Source organism: Cyprinus carpio, chromosome B16, assembly GCF_018340385.1.
Source record: "Cyprinus carpio isolate SPL01 chromosome B16, ASM1834038v1, whole genome shotgun sequence".
NCBI lineage: Eukaryota > Metazoa > Chordata > Actinopteri > Cypriniformes > Cyprinidae > Cyprinus > Cyprinus carpio.
The window spans coordinates 25041194-25064689 of record NC_056612.1 but is presented as its reverse complement, the minus strand read 5'-3'; the positions used below and the strand labels follow the sequence as shown (position 1 = coordinate 25064689).

Genomic DNA, 23496 nt, shown 5'->3' with positions numbered 1-23496 from the left:
ACGCTGTTATTAGAACTTTAAGTGTGACAAACTGTATAAACGATCGAGGAACATCTCCAGTGTTTCCAATGTATACAATGTAATACTCGTTTCCAATTTATTTCTTACATTTTGGTTCCACAGGCTGCTCAAGAAAAGTGGGCATATACCAGGACAAGAACCACTGAAGACGCTGAAGGCAAAGAAATCCAAACAAAAAGAAAAAAAAAAAAAAAAAAACATTTAGGCCTAATGAATCACACTCGATTTTCAAACTGCTCCAAATACTCGTTAAACTATTTATTTCTTCTTGAAGTTTTGTGAATATTTCTCATTTAGGGTTATTTATGCAAAGTTTTGAAACATTTTGGAAAATCTGTAGGTAAAACTGACTCCCCCATTGACCCCCACTGGTTTTCATGCAATTTGCACAAAAAATCAACATTTAAAAAAAAAAAAAAAAAAAAAAAACCAACAACAGAAAACCTTTATTGTAGCTTCTGAACTACACAAGAAAAATGTTATCCTTACAAGGGTTTGTGAACCAGACATAACAAAAAAAGGCAGAGGAAATACAAATAGCAATTAATGCGCTTACACTAGTACAAATTATGTTAGATACTATTTATACTTGTATTTACATCTTATTGTGACTTATTTTATTTCTTTCATTTTTTGTTAAGTTAAACTATGAGCTAAGGCTGATCTGCATGACGGAAAGACAAGGTGCAGATAGTCCTACATAAAATAATACGCACATATAGCAGGCTATATCTTGTGTGAACAGAGTAGCCTAATAGTTTCTTATATATAACAGCAGGATGCATTTGAGTCCAAAATACATGATGATAGCTTCTTAACACTGTCATTGCCGGACATCTCGCTGTGTAGTACTGCATATTAAGGCTATTTCGATCTTTTAAAAACATTATCCCCTGGCTTCATAGACAAGACCTAAGTCTAAAATGCATGTCTGTGTTGTTTTGTAACTTGCACTGACTGATCTTAAAATGTCAGTGCCATTGTTTTGTCTCAAGATGTACACCGGTAATGTTTTTATCTAAAGCATGTTTACAAAAACTACTTAAATGTTCTAAATGAACTATTGCCTAACCCTTGCTGAACCTAAGCCCTGTATATGGAACTGGGCCTACATGAACCCAGTCTCGCTCTACAACTGTAATACCAATATAGAAAAGACAGATGGCGCTGTTTACATGTCTGCAGTAATCAATCATTTACAGACGCTTTAAAATCTTTCTTTCATATGATTGTCAACGTTGTGGAGTGAAGGTGAGTAGCATTTGTAATTATTAACAACTTACATCTTCAGTTAGGCCTACCAAACGGTAAATCAATTCATGAACAAAATTCCTGTTATACTTGTTTACAGTCTATGAGGAAGTCACTGCCAGGAAAAATAAAAACTCCTCCTCCTTCAAAAAAAAAAAGCCCACAGAGAGACATTTTCAATCATCTTTACTGAGCCTCACACGTGCCACACAAGGAGAGTTTAAGGTAACATGGTATTTCTTAAGTTTAATAACAATAATTTCATATACTTTTCATAGACCAGAACGTTAAAGATAATGAACAATCTGTGGTTAAAAAGCCTGCACCACAACTTCCTTATATGAAACAGCACAGGGGGATTTTTGCATTGTTCTTTTATGTAGCAATGGTGTTTTGATAATCAAACATAGAATATTACATTTGTGTACTATCATAAAAACCTCTTTTTAAGTCTTGTTTAAAGTGTTAAAGGTCTTTTTTTCCTCCTGATATTGTGATATGTACTTGAAAACTGATTCTCCAGCAATAATAATCATTTGCTGTTCTTTGTTCATGCTGTTAACAAACAGGTTTGGCCATTGTTTCCTACTGAAAGATTGAAGTCCATCACTTCCATCAGCAGCATGACTCTGACAGTGTCTCAGGGTGAAGGACTGACGGTCATCACCGTCACCTCAAACCCAAAGAGCAAATGGCCCGTACTGTGTCAGATTCTGGGTTTTCTCTGCTACAGTCCAGTGTGTTTCGTGTCTCAAGGAATGAAAGGGAAGCTGAAAGATGTCCACACAGCTCTTGGAGTGAGTTTGACATTTATATTAATTCCAAAATACCTTTCTGATATTTTCAGGTCTTGTGATTTTCGCATACTTTGGATATGTTTTTGGACAGAACTTAATAAACATTCCATGTAAGATGCTTACAACGTTTTTACGTTTCTTAATGTTGCGATTTCCAGGAGCAGGATTGGAGACCCCTGAGTTAGTGTGTTAGTATTGTGTTAGTTCAATGTATTAAAAACATTTTTAAAACACCTATGGAGCCACTAAAGGGACATGGTTTTGGTAAATTGGGAAAAATTATATTTCAACACTTTTGCATTCACGTGCTAAACTGTGTAGTTTCACTAAAAACTGTGTTTGTCACTGAGAAACTCTGCAGTTACTCGCCAAACTTTTGTGTTCACCCAAGAAACTTTGCATCGTTTCCACCACAGGATAAAAAAAATAAATAAGTTAAAAACAAGATACAAAAGTGACTTTTTATCTCACAATTTAGGTTTTTTTCTCTCGATTCTAAATGTATATCATATAGTTTAGACTCTTTACTTTATATCTGAGAGTTTATATCTTGCAATTAATTTTTTTCTTAGAAAAAAATTCTGGACTATGAGATCAAATTCACAGTAACCTTTTTTATTTTTATGTTAAAAACCCTAATGCAAGATATGACCCCCACAATTCTTAGAAGAAAAGTCAGAACTACCTCAGAATTGTGAGGAAAAAAGTCTTGTAAGAATTGTATTATTGTAATTATTTATGTTGTAGCATAAACAGAATTCAGAATTGACTCAGAACCTTGTAATTATAAGAGTTTATATCTTGCAATTCAGACATTTGTCCTCAGAAATGTGAGAAAAAAAATCCAAATTGTGAGATATAAATGTTGAAGAGAAAAAGTTACTTTTTAAAATTACTTTTTTGTTTCTTTTTTTATTCAATGGCAGAAACAAGCTACCATACTTTTGTGATGGAAAGAACATTAAGTGAGAGGAAAAACTGTATTTCAGTGGATTTGTAAGCAAGCACAATGTATCTTGTGGGAAAGCAACACTTTCGTGAGAGAACGCAAAGTTATTGAAATATAATTTTTCCTCCCTATATAATTTTTTCCCCACAATAGCTATGTCCCCTTAGGGGCTCTGTACAAAAACATTATGTGCAGTTTTTGGATTAGTTAAAAGTAATAGTTTTGGAAAATGTACATTTTAGCTGCAATTTTTTTAGCCTGTGCAGCTAAATGTAATTTATTAAAACAATATGAAGCATTTTGGGAACTTTGTTCAAATACTTATTTATACCAATAAAAAATGTTTGTTTGTCCAGACTGACAGCAAAAATTTGATTGGTTGACTTACAATGTCATTGTGCCAACTTGGTATATTCTTAACTATATTGTTGTCTCGTTCAATAGATTGTGCAGATGATAATTGGTGTCCTCAATATTGTGGCTGGGATTGTGCTTCAATGCCTCGGGTCATGGTTTACCATGGGAAGAATAGCCCAGGGACCCTTTTGGCTCGGAAGTATGGTAAGACTCAGGTCTCATTTTGATCATTTTTATGTTTATAAATCAGTTAATGTTGTGTTGTGCCTGTCAAAGAGTATCATTCTTTTGATATGTTCAAAATCAAAAGCACTTTTTTTTTATTATAGTTCCTTGTAGTTGGAATTGTGTGCATTCTTACAGCGAAGTTTCCCTCTTCTTGTCTGGTAAGTGTCTTGATCTGAATCAAATGATTCCCAAAATACGCAATCTGATTGGAGCGCTTTGAATCAGTGAATCATTTTGCGAGATGCAATGGTTTAACTGATTCGGAGTTTCAGAAAGCTCCGTTGATACAGTGTTCTTTGCTCGCTTGCTCTATATAATGTATTCATTGTTTGAATAACCATGGAAATGAAATCATTACAATTAATAGGCCTAACTTACAATGTTTTTATAAAATTTTGATCACATATTAAAAACATTTCATGGCATGTCACCTTTTATCTGGTACTTGCCTAAAAAGACAGGTAGTTGTGTCAAGCTCCGCCTATAGAGTTTTATACGCCTATAAAAAGTTATCAAAAGCATTTGAATGTTTGTGTGTGTGTATATATGTCTGTATGCATGTGTATATATATATATATATATATATATATTCTTTGTGTTTCACAGCTGATAATCGGGATCATTTTAAATGTAGTCGGTGCTGCATTGGCTATCACAGCTGTTGTGCTGTATTCAGTGGACCTTGCGAATGATCATATATATGAAAACTGTGAAACCAGCAGTTATCAATATTCACGCTATAAGGGATATGGTTATCATTACGACACGCCTTCCCCTGAAGATACTAGGAGAAAAGAGATGTGTCTGTACTACAAGAATCTCAATGAGGTAATGATTATCTTTCTTTTCTTTAAAAGGTGTAAGACTAGCTATTGCATATCAAATCTTCCAAACATGCTCACAGTTCAAGTTATTTTACAAAAAGCTAAAAGTTGTCCAGATGATGTGCTTTTTTTCAGGTTTTCTGAATAGGAAAAGGAAAAACATGAAAGGGAGCTGTTGTGTTTTATTGGTTTACTGTAAATGTATTACAGGCTTTATGGATGGTTGTCCTTTTTAGTAAGTTAACACTCTATTCTTTACCCACCCAGATGATCCTCGGAGGACTAGATATCATGATGATAGTGCTGTCGGTCCTTCAGATCTGTGTGACCATCAGTTTCTGTGTTGTGACTGGGAAAGCTTTGCGCAAAGAGGATGAAGATGTAAAGGTACTGTATCATCAGCACTAATACAACAATCAATCAGTCAAATCCACTGTGATCATGAGAGAGTTTCAGAGAGCTGCTCTGTGTGTTCATGATTGTTTGTGGTTTTGCAGTCGGTGGAGGATCCAGAACTTCACAAGCCGCTCCTGGAAGATGTTACTGCTGGTGCTGTGTGACAAGATAAACACACATAATAATCAAACAGACTCTTTGTGCTTGTAATCTAGTGGCATTTTGTGTCTCAGTATTGTAGTGAAATGATTTTAAGCAAATCTCTCTACATCCGCAACACCATTAAATTGCATGTTGATTTACACTTGTTTTTTTCCTTTTACAAAAATGTCATCGTTTATCTTTCTCATCGTGTAGATTAGTGGGTGTCACCTTTAATTATCTTTTTAAATTTAGTTGTGATCTTTGGGACTGCTTGTTTAAAAATAAATGACTTCAGCACTTTGGCATCAACCCTTTCATTTTTTTTACAGCTTCCCTACTAAGTCTTCCTTTGTACAACAACTATATTTCCATACATATACATATAGTGGTGGCCAAAATTATTAGAACAGTTTTAGGGTTGTTGTATTTTGGAGTTTTGTATATTTTGGCATAGTTCTTCTGTTTTGATAGTTTCTCAGTTTGTTCTGTTTCTTCATGCCATTCCAGACAGACTGATAATGAATAGATCAGATCTCTGTGTGGAGCACTGGCTGTTGTCAGACTAAAACTCACTGGATTATTACAATTAATGGCAAAATTAATGTTTGGAAATGTAAACATATTTCCTAATGACACACTACAGCAAAAGATAGAAATAACTGACGTAAACCATTTTTTAGCTGGTGAAAATACTAGTGTTCTAATAATTTTGGCCACTACTCTATTATTGCTTAGAAAACTACACTAATACTCATAATTTAGCCAGCTGTGCCAATTTACGTTTTGCGTTTGTTGCATTTGTAGACAAGCCATGTTTATTTATATAAATATTATACATAGTGCTTTACAGAAAAATTAATTTAGAAAAGAATATATATATATATATATATATATATATATATATATATATATATATATATATATATATATGAATCATAAAAAGATCCATAAAACTTAAAGAATTGAATACAAGAATACATTAGTTAGTTGTAAATGTAAGACCTTTTTATGCTGTATTGTTTAATATTTGTTAATATCTGTAGTGTTTATTATGTATTCAGTTTCAACTTGACTTTAGACTCAGGTTCTTTAAATTTCAAGAAGAACAAAAAGGAAACTTACATACAGTCAGTTACTCATAAGGTAAGTCTGAGTTTACTGTGTTTCATAAGATCTGTAAAATTCACATGCCATTAAAAAGTAAGAACAATGTAAAAGGTGTGACTTGAATATCAACGACTACTTTTTAGCAAGCACACATCAGCCTTCACTTCTTACAGAAATGTTGATGCAGTCAATGAGAAAACTACAGATCAATGCTGTTTAATAATCACGCAAATTGTTTGTGAAGGGGAACAAAATGTTAGGAATTTACATGTTTATGTTTATGTTTAATGTTTATTTAATTTCGGTCCTCACAGACAATCAATCATACAAAAATAAATAAAGTTGTACATATTACCCGAAAAGACTGAAGCCTCTGCTTATTAAGCCTACCCTTTGTACATAATTATCAATCAAATGAGTGGCACTTTTCACTAGTAGCGATTAATACAAGGGCACACATATACAAAGTATATAAAGAAAAAAATAAATAAAATAAATTATAATACCCGTTAAATTAAATAATCATTAACCACCTTGTTTTTAAACATTTTCTTGAATTTACAAAGTGAATTACACAATTTTAATTCCGTATGCAAATTATTCCATAGATTAACCCCTTTGACAGATATGCATCTATTTTTGTATTAGTTCTTACCCTTATTTTTTTTAAACATATGCATTCCTCTTATTCCATACTGACTTTCTCTTATTTCAAACAGCCTCTGGATACAGTTTGGAAGCAAATTACTGTAGACTTTATACATTGTCTGTACAGTGTAGAAATTTACTAAATCAAAAATATAAAAATAATTTTAAAGCATTTAAGTTACTAAACAATTGATTAGTTGGCTCGTGATAGTCAACATGTTTTATAATCCTTATTGCTCTTTTTTGTAACATATATATTGGATTTATATTGGTTTTATATGCATGTCCCCAAACCTCCACACAATAGATCATGTATGGAACTATGAGCGCACAATACAAAATATATAATGAATTTTCATTCAGAATATGTTTAGTTTTATGTAATATTGCAATGGATTGTGACATTTTTCTTTTTACATGATTAATATGTGGTTTCCAACTTAATTTATGATCTATTATAACACCTAGAAATTTATTTTCATATACTCTATCTATTTCCTCATTGTTAATCCTAATTTTAACTTTATTAATACTCTTTCGATTACCAAATATTATGAACTTTGTTTTACTTAAATTCAATGACAATCTATTATCATCAAACCATTTTTTTTAAGATCATCAATTCAATTTCCACTGTATTCAGAAGCTGTTCCAAATTTTTCCCTGAACAATATAAATTAGTGTCAACAGCAAACAAAACCATTTTTAATATTTTTGACACTTCACAAATATCATTTATATACAGTACAAACCATTATGGGGCCTAACACCGAGCCCTGTGGAACACCACAAGTTACTTTCATTAAATCTGATCTAACATCATTTATTTGGACAAATTGATATCTGTCATCAAGGTAACTTTTTAACCAAAAATAGGCTTTGCCTCTTATACCATATCTTTCCAGTTTCCTCATTAATTTTTCATGATCAATAGTGTCAAAAGCTTTTTTTAAATCCAGGAATACCCCCAAAGTATATTCATTATTATCCATTGAAGTGGAAATCTCTTCTACCATTTCCATCACTGCCATTGAAGTTGACCTATTTGCTCTAAAACCATACTGATGTTCACTCAATAGTTTATGTTTGTCTATGAAGTTGTCTAGCCTACACACAAATAGTTTTTCCAAAATTTTCGAGAACTGGGAAAGCAGAGAAATTGGTCTGTAATTGGAAAAAAGATGTCTATCACCGCTTTTAAAGATAGGAATAATTTTAGCTATTTTCATATTATTTGGAAATATACCTGTTAAAAATGATTGATTACAAATATATGTAAATGGTTTTACTATATATTCTATGATATTTTTTAATAATGACATGTCAATATCATTACAATCAGTTGATTGTTTATTCTTACAATTATTAACAATATCAAGTATTTCCATTTCATGAGTTCCCCTAATAAATATTGAATGGATATTATTAGGGATATCTACTTCATCTGGCCTTTCCTCATTTCTCTGCTCCACAATCTCTTGTGCTAACTTATAACCAACATTTACAAAATACTCATTAAATGTATTGACAATGTCATTCACTTTATTTATAATTCCTGATTCATCATTTACAAAATAATTAGGGTAATCTACTTTTCCTCTATTTGTTTTTATTATACTATTAAGTACTTCCCATGTTTTTTTTGTATTACTCTTATACTTGTTCAATAATGTATGATAATAATCCTTTTTACTAATTCTTATAATACTTTCTAATTTATTTTTATAAATTTTATAATTATTTTCAGCTTGTTTTGTCATTGTTGTAATAAATTTCCTGTATAATGCATTCTTCTTTTTACATGCCTTCTCTATTCCATTTGTAATCCATGGTTTGTCCACATTTTTTTGCTTCCTTACAAACTTCTTGAAAAAATAATGTTTTTCATATTTTTCAATCAGTATGGTTAAAAAAGCATCATAGGCTCTATTAGGATCTTCATTTTCATAAACCTCACTCCAATTAAGTTTCTTTAAATCCTCCCCAAGGGCAGCAATGCTGGCTTCTGGTGTTCTATGTCGAATCATTTTAACATTGTTTGTCCTATTTTCATTTGGTTTTGTAAAAAATCTTTGAAAGATCGCAAAAACTGGGAGATGATCAGTCATATCATTTATAAATAATCCTCCTACAATTTCCCCTCCAATTTCATTTGTATATATATTATCAATTAGTGTAGCAGTGTCTGATGTTATTCTACTTGGTTTTGTAATCACCGGAAATATACCTTTACTATACATTGTATCAATAAAATCAGATGTTCTCTTATGTCCATTTGGATTTAACAAATCAATGTTAAAATCTCCACATATAAATTGTAACTTGTTCTCATTCCATTTATTTAACACACCTTCTAATCTATTCATAAATGTATCAATACATGTTCCTGTTGTTCTATACACACAACTAATTATTATATTTTTAGATCTTTCAAAGTCGATTTCTATGGTTAAGCATTCCAGAATGTTTTTTCTATAGTCCATGACATACTTTTAATCAAACTACATTTTAACGCTGTGTCAACATATAAAGCAACTCCTCCTTCTTTTTTGTTAACTCTGTTAATCGTCAACAAATTATATCCATCCAATTCTACATCTTGTGCTTTCTCATTATCAAGCCAAGTCTCTGACACAGCAATCACATCAAATTTATTAAACTTGCACAAAAAATCCTTAATTTGTACGAAGTTTTTATAGAGACTTCTACTATTAAAATGTATTATTGATAATGCCCCTTCCATTTCCACATTTCTATTAAATTGTTCTTCAGTATAGTACTCACAACAATTATTTTTTATATTATTGAAAAAGTGGTTTTCTGGGTCTATGTCATTATCAATCTCATACATTTTGTAATCTGTGTGATTGTAAGTTTTAAAATTTAAATGTTCATACTTACAGTGACTTTGTAAATGACCAGACACACAGTCTTTATGAATATTAACAAACTCCCCATCGTCAATATCTCTATATGGAAACAAGAAATCCTGATCAAGGTCCATCATTTTATATTGTTGATCCATATGAACAGTCCACATAGTTCACCCTTGTAGCCACGATTTACAATTATCATTTTACTAGGATATTCCTCCAAGCAGTCCTCACTTATCCGTACTGTTCCAATTCTTTAAGTTCTCTTATTATGAGTACTTTGGCTTCTTCAGGTGTTCCATTTAGCCGTATCATCACTTTGCAATTCCTTGTCCATGTAGCTTGTATCTTGTTCTGTTTCCTGAGAGGAAATATTTCTCTAACAGTGTCTCATAATGAGGGTTTGACCATAATAAATATGAAAATATATGAAAGAGAAAGAGAAGCTGACACACAGCTCTTGGAGTGAGTCAGATTTTAATCGCAACAAAAAATGTTTTATATTTTCATGCCTTCTTTGGATAGATTTGATTTGAACATTAAAAAAGGTATAAGATTTAAGATGATTAAAATATTTTTCACAGTTAGATTATGATGCATAATGTATTAAATGTTTTTGAAACACCTATGTGCTGAAAACACGACATGCAATTTATGTATTTGGATCCTCAAAAATGATTAGAACTAAGCTGTAACTTTTAGTTCCAGTTTTAAGTTGCAAACGTTAATACAAGAAAATTAAATTAATACAAACAATGCACTGAAAATGTTCATGGTTGTGGCCAGTTGGCTTGTTAATTTTAAATGACTAAAATAAAATATTTTGGATACATTGCAAAAAATTGGAAGCCTGACATGATCAAGTATGTATTAAGTAAAAATGTTATCTCAAGCTGTCTTTGCAGTAGTTGTGTACATTCTTATTTTTATATCTTGACATTTTTAAGATTACTGACAGCTGGTGGAAACACTATATGGTTCTCTTGTTCTATAGATTCTGCAAATTATAATTAGTGTCATCAATATTGCGGTGGAGAATTTGTTTGCATGGCTTAAGTTCTAGTCTGTATACCTATATCATGATTAATAAATAATAACTTGATAAAAATATTCAGTAATTTATAGAAGCTACATTTCAGATTTGCCCTGAAACCCTTTAAAAAATCTTTCTTTTGTATGATTTTCAACATTGTGGAGTGAAGGTAAGTAGCCTAACATTTAATATTATTGCTTAATATTATTACTAAACATTAATTGAATCATGAACAACATTCCTGTTATACTTGTTTACAGATTTAAGGAAGTCACTGCCAGGAAAACTCAAAACTCCACCTTCAACAACAACAAAAAACCCATTGTGCCATCTTCACTCATCTGGACTGAGACTCATAGACGTGCCACACAAGGTGAGTTTAAGTTAAAACAGTGTTTCTTAAGATTATTAACAATAATTTAATGAACAAAATAAAAATAAAAAGGACAAGAATGGTAAGGATAATGAACAAACAAACAGTGGTTAAACTGCCTTCTTCACCTTAACTGTTTCCTGTTTCATTTTAGCGTGGAGTATCCCTTTAATCTGTTAAATTTCTTTTTTTCTCTCTTCAATATATGAATATGAATATATGTACATAAAAACTGATTCTCCTGCAATGGTAATCGTTTGCTGTTCTTCTTGTTTCTTGCAGTCTAGAAGGTTTGGCCATTGTTACCTACTGCGTACCACATCTGTTCAGCACTGCAGCATGACTCTGACAGTGTCTCGGGGTGAAGGTTTGACGGTCATCACAGTCACCTCAAACCCAAAGAGCAAATGGCCCGTACTGTGTCAGATTCTGGGTTTTCTCTGCTGTAGTCCAGTGTCTTCTTTATCCCATGATATGAAAGGGAAGCTGAAAGATGTCCACACAGCTTTTGGAGTGAGTTTGACATTTATATTAATTCCAAAATACCTTTCTGATATTTTCAGGTCTTGTGATTTTCGCATACTTTGGATATTTTTTGGGACAGAACTTAATAAACATTCCATGTAAGATGCTTACAATGTTTTTACGTTTCTTAATGTTGCAATTTCCAGGAGCAGGATTGGAGACCCCTGAGTTAGATTGTGTTAGTACAATGTATTAAAAACATTGTTAAAACACCTATGGAGCCCCTAAAAGGACATGGTTTTGATGGTTTTGGTTTGCATTCACTTGCTAAACTGTTGTTTTTGACTGAGAAACTCAGTCAATTAAAATTTAATTGGTTGACTTACAATGTCATTGTGCCAACTTGTTATTTTCTTAACTATATTGTTTTCTTGTTCCATAGATTTTGCAGATGATAACTGGTGTCCTCAATATTGCTGTGGGGATTATGTATACATGCCTTGGGTCATGGTTTATCCTTTATAGAATAGCCCTTGGACCCTTTTGGATTGGTAGTGTGGTATGACAAGTCTCATTTTGATCATTTTTATGTTTATAAATCAATTAATATTGTGCAGTGCCTGCCAAAAAGTATTGATATGTTCAAAATAAATTTTTTTTTATTTTTTTTATTACTATTATAGTTCCTTGTTGTTGGAATCATGTGTATTCTCACAGCAAATTTTCCCACTTCTTGTCTGGTAAGTGTCTATCAAAGGCATTTGTGTTTTTGACAGTTCTAGTTTTGCTGGTTTACTGTATATTTGTATGTGTGCGTGTGTGTATGTATATGTCAGTATGTATATTTTGTTTGTGTTTCACAGCTGACAACTGGGATCTTTCTGAATTTAGTCAGTGCTGCATTGGCTATCACAGCTGGTGTACTGTATTCAGTGGGCCTTTCATATGATCATACATTTGAAAACTGTGAAAGCCACAGTTATTATTATTCACGTTATGATGGCTATGATTATGATTATGGTAATAAAACGCCTTCCCCTGAAGATAGTAGGAGAAAGGAGATGTGTCTGTACTACAAGAGTCTCATTGAGGTAATGATGATTATCTTTCTTTTCTTTAAATGATGTAAGACTAGCTACAACATATAAAATCTTCCAAAAATGCTCACAGTTCAAGTTCTTTTACAAAAAGCAAAAAGTTGTCCAGATGATGTGCTTTTTTCCAGGTTCTCTGAATTGGTATAGGGAAAACATGAAAGGAATCTGTTATGTTTTATTGATTTACTGTAAATGCCATACAGGCTTTATGGATGATTTTCCTTTTTAAAATGTTGACATTCTACTCTTTACCCACCCAGATTTTCTTTAGAGGACTAGATATCATGATGATAGTGCTGTCAGTCCTTCAGATCTATGTGACCATCAGTTTCTGTGTTGTGACTGGGAAAGCTTTGCGCAAAGAGAATGAAGATGTAAAGGTAGTGTATCATCAGCACTATTACAACAATCAATCACTCAACTCCACTGTGATTATGAGAGAGTTTCAGGGAGCTGCTCTGTGTGTTCATGATTGTTTGTGGTTTTGCAGTCGGTGGAGGATCCAGAACTTCACAAGCCGCTCCTGGAAGACACCACTGCTGGTGCTGCATGTTAGAGAGACAAGAGTAACACAAAAGCATGTTGTCTTAATACTGTTGTGAAATAATTTAAAGTAGATCTCCTCCATTTGTAAAACTGTAGAAATTGAAAGACATGTTTAATTAGGGGCCAAGCACCAAAGGTGCATTGTATCCATTAGTGCTCTTATTAGAGGCCACGCACCGAATAGGCACCTATTGTATCCGTTAATGTTCTTCTTCTTCCTCGTTTTCAACTAAAATCACAGCAAATTTGGAGTCTCGAACTCAAAACCTGTAGCACCACCACTTTTCCAAATTTGCACTCACGGTTGTGATAACTTTTGAACTAAATGGCTAGAAACAATTTTTTTTCCTCCGATTCCTTGGTGAATGTACCATAAAAATTTGTCCACCATTTAGAATTTTTCGGAAAACCTATTTTTTCAAACTCCTCCTATATCGTTTGTCCAATTTTCATGGAAATTGAATCATATCATCTTCAGACCACATCGAATAATGAATGAACAAATTTGTCAAAGAACTTGCCAAAGTGAACGTGAGGCTATATCTCGGCAATGCTTTAGCATATTCAGATCAAACTTGGTGTTTGTTATGACAACCATGATCTGAAGTGACCTTTCAGCACAGCGCCACCTAGTGGTCAGGAGACCTAAAACATGGCTATTTTGGCTTTAAAAAATTTAACAGTTTGACCAAAAATCACAATATCACAAAGTTGAAAGATATCCGACTTTCCCACGTCGGCCATTGTGAACATTGTCATAAAATACTGTATTTTATGAATGCATTGGCATATCATCATGAAACTTGATAAGTGTCATCGGTACCATGTCCTCAAGGTACTCAAAAACTTTTGAGGCTGTGCCACTTTGTGTTTAAAAATTATAACCAAATTAAAAAGATTCTAATAGCTTTTGATTAGTTTTGCCTTTTGCTGGCTTCTGTAGTGCTTAGCCCTGAAACTGATGTTCGCAGCTATATTTACACTTATATCCATTTACAAAAGTGGTGTTACCATTGATTTCTATATAGCCTATTACAGACCCTGGGTGTTACCTTTTATTAACCTATTAAATATTGTTATGGCTGCTTTTGTTTAAAATAAATGACTAGAACACTTTGGCATCAGTCCTTCTTGTGTATTTTTTCCATGTTTTACCCATTTACAAGCGAGCGCCATCTGCTCACTTGTAGAATTTACAACAGCCATTAGAGGAACAGTTGACCAAAAAACAACTTCCTGTGCTGCATGACAAGATGAAAAAATTTAATGGAATGACATTTTGTCTTTCAATATTGTAGTAAAATGATTTAAAGCAGATGTCATGCATCTGCAACACAAGGCCCAGATTAGTGCAAATTAGCGTAAGAATGCAACACCCTCACATAAAAGTGGCGATGGGAGTGGAAAGTTTTGATATACTGATAATGTGCATCACAGACACAGGCAGTGCATGTTCATAATGACCAACACAATCTACTAAGAGCAGTGCAAATTATGAATGAGCAGAACTGATAACAACAACACAGGCGCAAAATGTTTTTTTTTTTTTTTGGGGGGGGGAGTGTTGCATTAGATAATGGTGCAAGTACAGGTGACTAACACAACTGACTACTAACTACATTACTAACTACAGCAAACCTTAGCAAATCACTTGCATGATTCATTTGAATAGTACTCTCCTCCCATACATTTTGCATCTGAAAGGGAAACTCCTACAAATGCATATGTAATAAGGTAAGGGACAAAAATAACTGTGTACACGCATTTTCATCGTTAATTTTCACTGCATTACCATTTATTTTTTTTGTGTGTCTGACAAGCCACAATAGAGGTATTCTGTTTTTACATGAATCTCTAGTTTTTATCAGTGTTGATTTTTGAGGGCTGATCTGCACAATGTTGTTTTGATACGGATATCAATTAATTACATAAAAAAAAAAAAAAAAATGCATTCAACCAACAAAAAAAAAAAAAAAAAAACAACAAAAAAAAAACTTAAGGTGTTCACAGCAAAATCATTTGCTGTGTGGAAATGTATATTTATGCAGTTTGTACCATTCTACAGAATTGGTCCAAAGTCAGAGTTGGAAACGTCTTGAAAAAAATGTGTCTTTTTCCAAAAACAAAAATGTGTGTGTATGCAAATTGTATAATATCCAAAGTACAATACCCAAGGTTTCTAGAAATTGTGCAGCTAATTCTCAAAACATATTTTCAGAAAGTTTAGGAATAGTTTTCCTCTCCCCAAAATTTGTCACTACTAAAACACAGTAATAATAATTTAAATAGAAGGGTTATATTGACCTATTAAGTTTTTCTTACATCTACATTGTAAATATATTTTTTTCTATTTTATTAAAAAAATATTTTAAAGAGGTAAATAAATTAAAAACTAATTTAAGTGTATTTCATGAGATTTGTTGTATTTTGAATGCAGTTTTTCTTTGTAAAAGGCAAAAAGTTGATCATACTGATTTCAAAGTCAAGGATTTATTATAGTTTGAATACACATTGAAACAAAACTATCATAACATCTTAGTTGATAATTTAGTACACTTTATTTTTGAGAAAACATCCCATGTTTCGGTAGTGACTGCACATTTTCGGTAGTGACAGAAATGTTTTGGTAGTGACCACATCACATTACAGAATTTTAACTTGCACACTAAAACACTACTAAAACATACTAAAATACAAAAAATTCCATAAGTGTAATAAAATGTTGTTAATTTCCCCCAAATATGATGATTATGTGTTCCCCTTTGTCTCTACCAAAACAATTTTGACATGTTTGAGTTGTGACTCGTGACTGTTTCGGTAGTGACGATTTAATGAGATAATACCCCCCCCCCCCCCAAATAAAACAAACAAACAAAGATGTCACTACCGAAACTCAAAAGTAGTGACAATTTTAGATACTTTTGAACCTAGCTCAAAGATGCTAATCAGCACATGGTTAGCTAGCACAGTTCTGAACAGTGGTACACATATAAAAACTAAATTTTGTGGAATAACTCCCCAAAAAAGTGTGCTTAATTGCAGAAAAAAAGGTGTTCGGTAGTGACATTCGTTAAAGTTACACACAGATTTTCAAACTTTTATGAGACCTATCTATTCTCACCTTGTAACTATGAGACATGGGGACACAGGAATATTTCCCGATCATAAATGTTGGGGTGTAGTTAAAATCAGTCTCAGCCAATGGCCTGAAACATATACTGTTTCGGTAGTGACATGAAAATGCGGGACACAGTTTTTTACACATTTTGATCTTCACTTTTAAAAGAATAAAAAAGAAACTTTTAAAATCAACTATGGAAAAAATTACAAAAATATTTAAATATCATTTTAAATATCATCAAATTTTAGGGGTTTAGGTTTGGGGACAGCCACCTCCCAGTTAAAAGTCCCCATTAAATTATCATTTTAAATATTACTGTGGGTATCAATAGATAATAGAAGGATCTTAGTAAGTAAACATCTAAGATTTGAATACTTCAAATCTTTTAGCAGTTTTCAACAATTCTGTAGAATCAGTGACAGCGCTACACCAGGGCTGGGGGGTCTATAGCCCAGTCAGAATTTTTAATAGCCCCGGTTTAGCCCCATTTCTTATGAAGTAATTCTGACGTCATCAATATCATTTATTTTCTAAGTACCCCCACATATTGGTCTTCAGTTTCTATATGGTAAATCAAGTCATGAAAAATATTCCTGTTACACTTTTTACAGTCAAGGCACTGCCTGTAAAATGAAAAACTCCGCCTTTAAAATAAAACAAAAAAGCCCCACAGAGAGTCGTTCCATCGTCATCTGTGCTGAGACTCAAAGACGTGCCACACAAGGTGAGTTTAAGTAAACAGTGTTTCCTTAAAATATATACAATATTATATTGAACTTAAAATAAAAAGACAAGTATGTTAAATATAATAACGCAGGTGGATTTTTACACAGACTCCTATATAAGACTTTTATGTAGGGTACAAAACTTAGGTCAGCAGTGCTGTTTTGGCAATCAGATATTTATACTGTGTAGAATATTTAATTCATATAGCCTACAAATTTTTTTTTTTTTTTTATGATTTGAGTTCATTTTTTCTCTCCATGATAAAATGTTTCTCCTTCAGTGCAATCATTTCTTGTTTCAGGCAGTTAACAAAAGATTTGGCCATTGTTTCCTACCACATCTGCTCAGCGCTGCAGCATGACTCTGACAGTGTCTCGGGGTGAAGGACTGACGGTCATCTCAAACCCAAAGAGCAAATGGCCCGTACCTTGTCAGATTCTGGGTTTTCTCTACAGTCCAGTGTGTTTGGTATCCCAAGGTATTAAAAAAGGGAAACTGGAGGACGTCCACACAGCTCTTGGAGTGAGTCAGACATTTACATTAATTGCAAAATTGCTTCGGATAGAACCTTAAAACATTCCATGTATAACTCCATGTACTTAAAAAATAAACGTTTGCCTGTGCAGTCTCAACTTGTATATTATAAGTATATTCTTAATTATATTGTTCTCTTGTTCCATAGATTGTGCAGATGATAACTGGTGTCCTCAGTATTGCAGTTGGGTTTGTGTTTACATGTCTCGGGCCGTGGTTTACTTTAGATAGAATAGCCCAGGCGCCCTTTTGGCTCGGTAGTGTGGTAAGACTTGGTCTCTTTTTGATCGTTTCTATGTTTCTCAATCAATTATTGTGCAGTGCTTCTCACAAAGTATCATTCTTTTGATTTGTTCAGATGTTTTTGTTTGTTTGCTTTTGCTTGTTATAGCTCCTTGTAGTTGGAATCATCTGTATTCTTGCAGCTAGGTTTCCCAGTTTTTGTCTGGTAAGTGTCTAGCAAAAGCATTTGTGTTTTTGACAGATGCAGTTTTGCAAGCTTTATACACATTGTATGTGTTTTACAGGTGACGATCGGGATGATTTTGAACATAGTCAGCGCTGCACTGGCTATCACAGCTGTTGTGCTGTGTTCAATGGACCTTGCGAATAATCATGCTGAATACTGTGAAAGCCACAGTTCCTATTATTATTCACATTATGGTTATGATTATAGAACACCTTCCTCTGAAATCAGTAGGGGACAGGACATCTGTCAGTACTACAGGAACCTCATCGAGGTAATGATTATCTTTCTTTACTTTAGATGTTGTAAGACTAGATACTGCACATATTGTAAACATACTCATAGGAATAGCTTTTATTTTTTATCCAAATGTGCTTTTATTCCAAGTCTTCTTAATAGAGATAGGGAAAACATGAAGGGGAGCTGTTGTGTTTTGTTGATGTAAATGTCTTACAGACTTGATTTTCCTTTTAATAACCTGGCATTCTGATCTTTAACCACCAGTAGATTTTCTTTAGAGGACTAGATATCATTATGATAGCACTGGCGGTCCTTCAGACCTATGTGACCATCAGTTTCTGTGTTGTGACTGGGAAAGCTTTGTGCAAGAAGGATGAAGATGTAAAGGTACTGTATCATCAGCACTATTACAACAATCAATCAGTCAAATCCACTGTGATCATGAGAGAGTTTCAGAGAGCTGCTCTGTGTGTTAATGATTGTTTGTGGTTTTGCAGTCGGTGGAGGATCCAGAACTTCACAAGCTGCTCCTGGAAGATGATACTCCTGGTGCTGCATGTTAAAGAGACAAGATAAACACAAAAACATGTTGTCTCTTAATATTGTAGTGAAATGATTTAAAGTGCATCTCCTCCATCTGCATGTTTAATTCCATTTACAAAAGCGGTGTTACCAAGGATCTCTATATTACAGACCTTGGATGTTACCTTTTATAAACCATTTAAGCTTTGTTGTGGCTGCCTTTGTCTTAAATAAATGACTATAGAGCACTTTGGCATCGGCCCTTTTTGTGTATTTTTTTCAATGTGTTTTTACACACCCATTTATGTCCTCTGAACTCCAAACTCTGAACTCTGAACATAATAATAATAATAATAATGACCCATTTAAAGACCTAATACTTGTTGAGCACAGACCATGTCATATTGTCTACTGAAGCAAGGATTTGGGAAATTGATACAGTCAGCGACAGAGAGACAACAGCGTAATATTGACAACAGCACCGTCTGCTCACTGGTAAAATTAAAGCCATTTAAAGGAATAGTCCACCCAAAAATGAACATTTTCTGATAATTTACTCACCCTCAGACCATCCAAGATGTAGATGAGTTTGTTTCTTCATCAGAACAGATTTGTAGAAATTACATCACTTGCTCACCAGTGGATCAGTGAATGGGTGCCATAAGAATGAGAGTCCAAACAACCCAAAAACACATCACAAAAATCCACAAGTAATCCAGTCCAGTCCATCAATTAACATCTTGAGAAGTGAAAAGCTGCATGTTTGTAAAAAAAAAACAAATCCACAATTAAGATAAAACCGTTGCTTCCAGCTAAAATGCGATACCATAATCCATAATATAACCTGAAAACTGAATGCTTGTTTTATTGGCTAAACATGTTCCTAAATGTAGGAATTTTACATTTTTGTAGATGTAATTTTTTTACACTAAACCACAAAAAATTAATTCATTAAATATATTAGACCTATTAGAAAACATTTCATGTAGACTACACTCCTCACAGTTCAACCAACCAGAATGCCAACTTGCATATGAAGTTACTGCATGCAAAGTAAAACATGAAGTGTTTATCATGTCTTCATTTACATTCTGTCTATGGACTTGGGTTCTTTACATTTCAAGAGGAACTAAAGGGAAACATGATATTCAGACAGGAACAAAACAGCTCCACCTTCAACAGATCAGGATCAGATCAGTGTCATTCTTCAGTCTGCACTCTAACTTACATACAGTCAGTTACTCATAAGGTAAGTCTGAGTTTACTGTGTTTCTTAAGATCTTCAAAAATTAACTTTCTTTAAAAAAAAGTAAGAACCATGTAAAAAATAACAGTGTGATCTCAACAACTTTTTAGCAAACACACACATCTTCACTTCTTAAAGAAACATTGCAGCTGATGAGAACACTGCAGTCAGCAATGCTGTTTAATAATCATGCATGTTCTAGAACTTGTTTAGAACTTGTAAATGTTAGGAATTTACATAACTATCATTTGGGTCTTTGGGATTTTCTGGTGTATGAGCCTTACTCGTTTCTCTTGTTTTCAGAAGGTTGAAGTCCAACACTTTAATCTGCAGCATGTCTCTGACAGTGTCTCGGGGGGAAAGTTTGACAGTCATCACCGTCACCTCAAACCCAAAGAGCAAATGGCCCGTACTGTGTCAGATTCTGGGTTTTCTCTGCTGTAGTCCAGTGTCTCCTGCATCCTATGAAATGAAAGGGAAGTTGATGCATGTTCACACAGCTCTTGGGGTGAGTCAGACACTTAAATTAATTGCAAAAATACCTATATTATATAGGTATGATATTTTCAGGCCTTCTGATTTTAGAATGCTTTGGATAGATTTGATTTGAACATTTAATAAAAAAGATAAGATTTAAGATGCTTAAAATATTTTTTCCCAATTAGGTTATGGTACAGTGCAGTGTATTAAAATGTTTTTAAAACACATATGCACTCTTAAAAATAAAGGTGCTTTAACGATGCCATAGAAGAACCTTTTCGTCTAAATGGTCCCATAAAGCACCTTTAACATCTGAAGAACCTTTCTGTTTCACAATTTTTTTTTTTTTTTTTTTAGAGAAAGAAGGTTCTTCAGATTACAAAAAGGTAAGAAAGAGATGATTCTTTAAAGAACCTTTGACTGAATAATTCTTTGTGAAACCAAAAATGGTTCTTCTATGGCATCTCTGTGAAGAACCTTTTAAAGCACCTTTATTTTTAAGAGTGTGTGCTGAAAACATGACGTAATTATGTATTTGGATCCTCAAAAATGATTAGTACTAACTACAACTTTTAGTTCCAGGTTTTAGTTGCAAATGTTAATACAACCAAACATTTTAAAATTTAAAATGTATACAAATTAAATTTATACAAACAATGCAATGACAAACAACTGAAATGTTTCATTGTTTTGGCAATTTAAAGTGTTAATTAAATATTTTGGAAGCTTTCAGGACTTAGTAGCTGTGTACATTCTTATTCTTAATTTTATATCTTGAATTTTTTTTAGATTACTGACAGCTTGTGGCATAACAATATTGTTCTCTTGTTCCATAGATTGTGCAAATTATAATTAGTGTCATCAATATTACGGTGGAGAATTTGTTTGCATGGCTTAAGTTTTATAGTCTATATACAATATTGCTGGGACCTTTTTGGCTTGGTGGTGTGGTAAGACTTGGGTCTCATTTTGATTTTATCATATTTGACATTTGATTCAATATTTTCTAAAATTTTAAATACACATTTTTTTCTGTTTTCTTTTGCCTCTTAGTACCTAATAGTTGGAATTTTGTGTGTTCTTCATGCTAAATTTCCTAGTACTTGTCTGGTAGGTGTCTATGAAAGCCATATCTTACATTATATCTGTGTTTATGATATTTCTGGTTCTGTTTTGTTTTGTTTTATATATTGTTTGTGTCTTACAGCTGGTCATCACAGTGATTCTGAATTTAGTCAGTGCTACACTGGCTATCGCAGCTGTAGTGCTGTATTCAATTGACCTGAATAGTATTGCAACTCTATACTGCAACTCCTACAGTTATTCACAGACTGGTTACAGTGATTTGCCTTTCACAACAAAGGAACAAAACACCAAAATGTGTTTAGATAGTGTAAGACAAGCTACATGAAATATTTTGGTAGTTAACTAAAAAAATATATATAATGTCATTTTTTATTTAAATATCTTTACTCTTTTCTCACCTAGATGATCCGCCAAGGACTAAATATCATAATGATAGCACTGTTGGTCCTTCAGCTCTGTATGACGATCATTTTCTATGTTTTGACTGGAAAAGTGTGCAAGAAGGATGAAGATGTAAAGGTAGTGTATCATCAGCACTATTACAACAATCACTCAGTCAAATCCACTGTGATCATGAGAGAGTTTCAGAGAGCTGCTCTGTGTGTTCATGATTGTTTGTGGTTTTGCAGTCGGTGGAAGATCCAGAACTTCACAAGCCGCTGCATGAAGATGCCACTGCTGGTGCTGCATGAAAAAAAAAAAAAAAAATCTATTATGCAGATAATGCCGCAAGAACCAGCAACTGACTACAGATCTTCCTCATACTTTCCTCCCATACATTGTGTACACGCATTTTCATCATTCATTTTCACTACACACCCTTAATAAATCCTGACAGTAGTTTTTAATGCCAAAAGAGAGATTTAGCATAAGCTGTTAGGAGTTTGTTACTTTTTTTTTTTTTTTTTTTTTTACTGTGAAACAAAAGTTAAATGTGTTCAGAAAAGTAAGCATAGTTTTATTGACAATGACAAATTATATACCAAGTATGAAACATGTCCAGAGTTTTCTTGTTATTAGATTTTTAATAAAAAATTAATTTGTACCAGTTGGGAATTTTACCCCATAGCCGTCCACCCTGGGGGCGTTTTACCCCACCTGGCTAGGGGTGTTTTACCCACAGACTTAAATAACACATGCTCCATATCTACAGGCCCTACTGTTCTAATATATAACCGTGATGTTCTACAAAACAAGCTTTAAAACACTTTTTTTTTCTTACTGCTGAAAGTTAGATCATTCACTGTGAAATTAGTTTTCTTTCAGATACATCACCAGTGTAAGATTCATGGTGAATATTTCTGCATCACTCTTGTCAATGTAGTCTTTGGCTACAATAAAAATGTATCTTGACTTTCTCTTGTGGTTATTTTGGGAAAAAACATTTGGGGGCGTTTTACCACATGGGCGTTTTTCCCCACTCTACCCCTTTCTATTTCTATATATAAGCTAGATTCCGATTAGTGGGCGTTACCATTTATTGTCTTTTCAATTTTGTTGAGATCTTTGGAGCTGCTAGCTAACTAAATAAATAAAATGAGTGTAACACTTCGGCATCAACCCCCCCCCCCCCCCCCCCCCCCCTTTTTTTTTTAAATTTTCTATTTTTTCATTTCAAATAATACAATAAAAAGAGTATTTTTTATTATTTTGTCTTTTTTTTTTTTTTTTTTTTTTGTTAAATATATAATGTGAGTGTACCACATGTTGGTTTAAACATCACTATTTTTTATTGTGTATATATAAGAATTAGGATAAGGATATTTCTTCAAAACATATTCGCTTGTCCTAAAACATTTAATTTCATTAACATCAGTATGATTATCTAATAGCAGCTGATGATAACCCAGTTAAAGTTACAATAGGATGCCCATTTCTATGAAAAAAATTATTAAAATGGAAAAATGTGCAAAAGTGGTTGTGTGGGTTTACAGGCCTACTCTTAAAATAACTCCAGGTTTGGTTT

General features: G+C 33.1%; 3 protein-coding genes across 3 annotated transcripts; all 3 read left to right on the top strand.

Moving 5' to 3' along the window:
• The first annotated feature begins 1253 nt into the window (after positions 1 to 1253).
• Positions 1254 to 5276, top strand: LOC109105079 (transmembrane protein 176A-like). The gene is made up of 8 exons (XM_042741700.1): positions 1254 to 1272; positions 1373 to 1497; positions 1842 to 2069; positions 3463 to 3579; positions 3705 to 3761; positions 4210 to 4431; positions 4695 to 4814; positions 4925 to 5276. Exons 3-8 carry the CDS (start codon positions 1896 to 1898, stop codon positions 4985 to 4987), a joined length of 753 nt encoding a protein of 250 aa, XP_042597634.1. The 5' UTR covers positions 1254 to 1272; positions 1373 to 1497; positions 1842 to 1895; the 3' UTR covers positions 4988 to 5276.
• Positions 5277 to 9210: 3934 nt separating this feature from the next.
• Positions 9211 to 14227, top strand: LOC109105453 (transmembrane protein 176A-like). The gene is made up of 7 exons (XM_042741699.1): positions 9211 to 11001; positions 11284 to 11514; positions 11909 to 12025; positions 12150 to 12206; positions 12330 to 12557; positions 12824 to 12943; positions 13054 to 14227. The coding sequence occupies exons 2-7, from the start codon at positions 11341 to 11343 to the stop codon at positions 13117 to 13119; spliced, it is 762 nt and encodes a 253-aa protein (XP_042597633.1). The 5' UTR covers positions 9211 to 11001; positions 11284 to 11340; the 3' UTR covers positions 13120 to 14227.
• A 6071-nt stretch (positions 14228 to 20298) lies between these two features.
• Positions 20299 to 22883, top strand: LOC122139930. The gene is made up of 4 exons (XM_042740290.1): positions 20299 to 20472; positions 21498 to 21554; positions 21652 to 21837; positions 21933 to 22883. Exons 1-4 carry the CDS (start codon positions 20299 to 20301, stop codon positions 22353 to 22355), a joined length of 840 nt encoding a protein of 279 aa, XP_042596224.1. The 3' UTR covers positions 22356 to 22883.
• Positions 22884 to 23496: the final 613 nt, after the last annotated feature.

Bases quoted from the DNA above. Each gene is read 5' to 3' on its own strand.
- LOC109105079 (XM_042741700.1), top strand. From the start codon at position 1,896: ATGACTCTGACAGTGTCTCAGGGTGAAGGACTGACGGTCATCACCGTC. The intron at 3,580-3,704 runs GTAAGACTCAGG...TTTTTATTATAG, and splicing joins CCTTTTGGCTCGGAAGTATG to TTCCTTGTAGTTGGAATTGT. The intron at 3,762-4,209 runs GTAAGTGTCTTG...TGTGTTTCACAG, and splicing joins AGTTTCCCTCTTCTTGTCTG to CTGATAATCGGGATCATTTT.
- LOC109105453 (XM_042741699.1), top strand. From the start codon at position 11,341: ATGACTCTGACAGTGTCTCGGGGTGAAGGTTTGACGGTCATCACAGTC. The intron at 12,207-12,329 runs GTAAGTGTCTAT...TGTGTTTCACAG, and splicing joins ATTTTCCCACTTCTTGTCTG to CTGACAACTGGGATCTTTCT. The intron at 12,944-13,053 runs GTAGTGTATCAT...GTGGTTTTGCAG, and splicing joins AAGAGAATGAAGATGTAAAG to TCGGTGGAGGATCCAGAACT.
- LOC122139930 (XM_042740290.1), top strand. From the start codon at position 20,299: ATGTCTCTGACAGTGTCTCGGGGGGAAAGTTTGACAGTCATCACCGTC. The intron at 20,473-21,497 runs GTGAGTCAGACA...TTTGCCTCTTAG, and splicing joins ATGTTCACACAGCTCTTGGG to TACCTAATAGTTGGAATTTT. The intron at 21,838-21,932 runs GTAAGACAAGCT...TTTCTCACCTAG, and splicing joins CCAAAATGTGTTTAGATAGT to ATGATCCGCCAAGGACTAAA.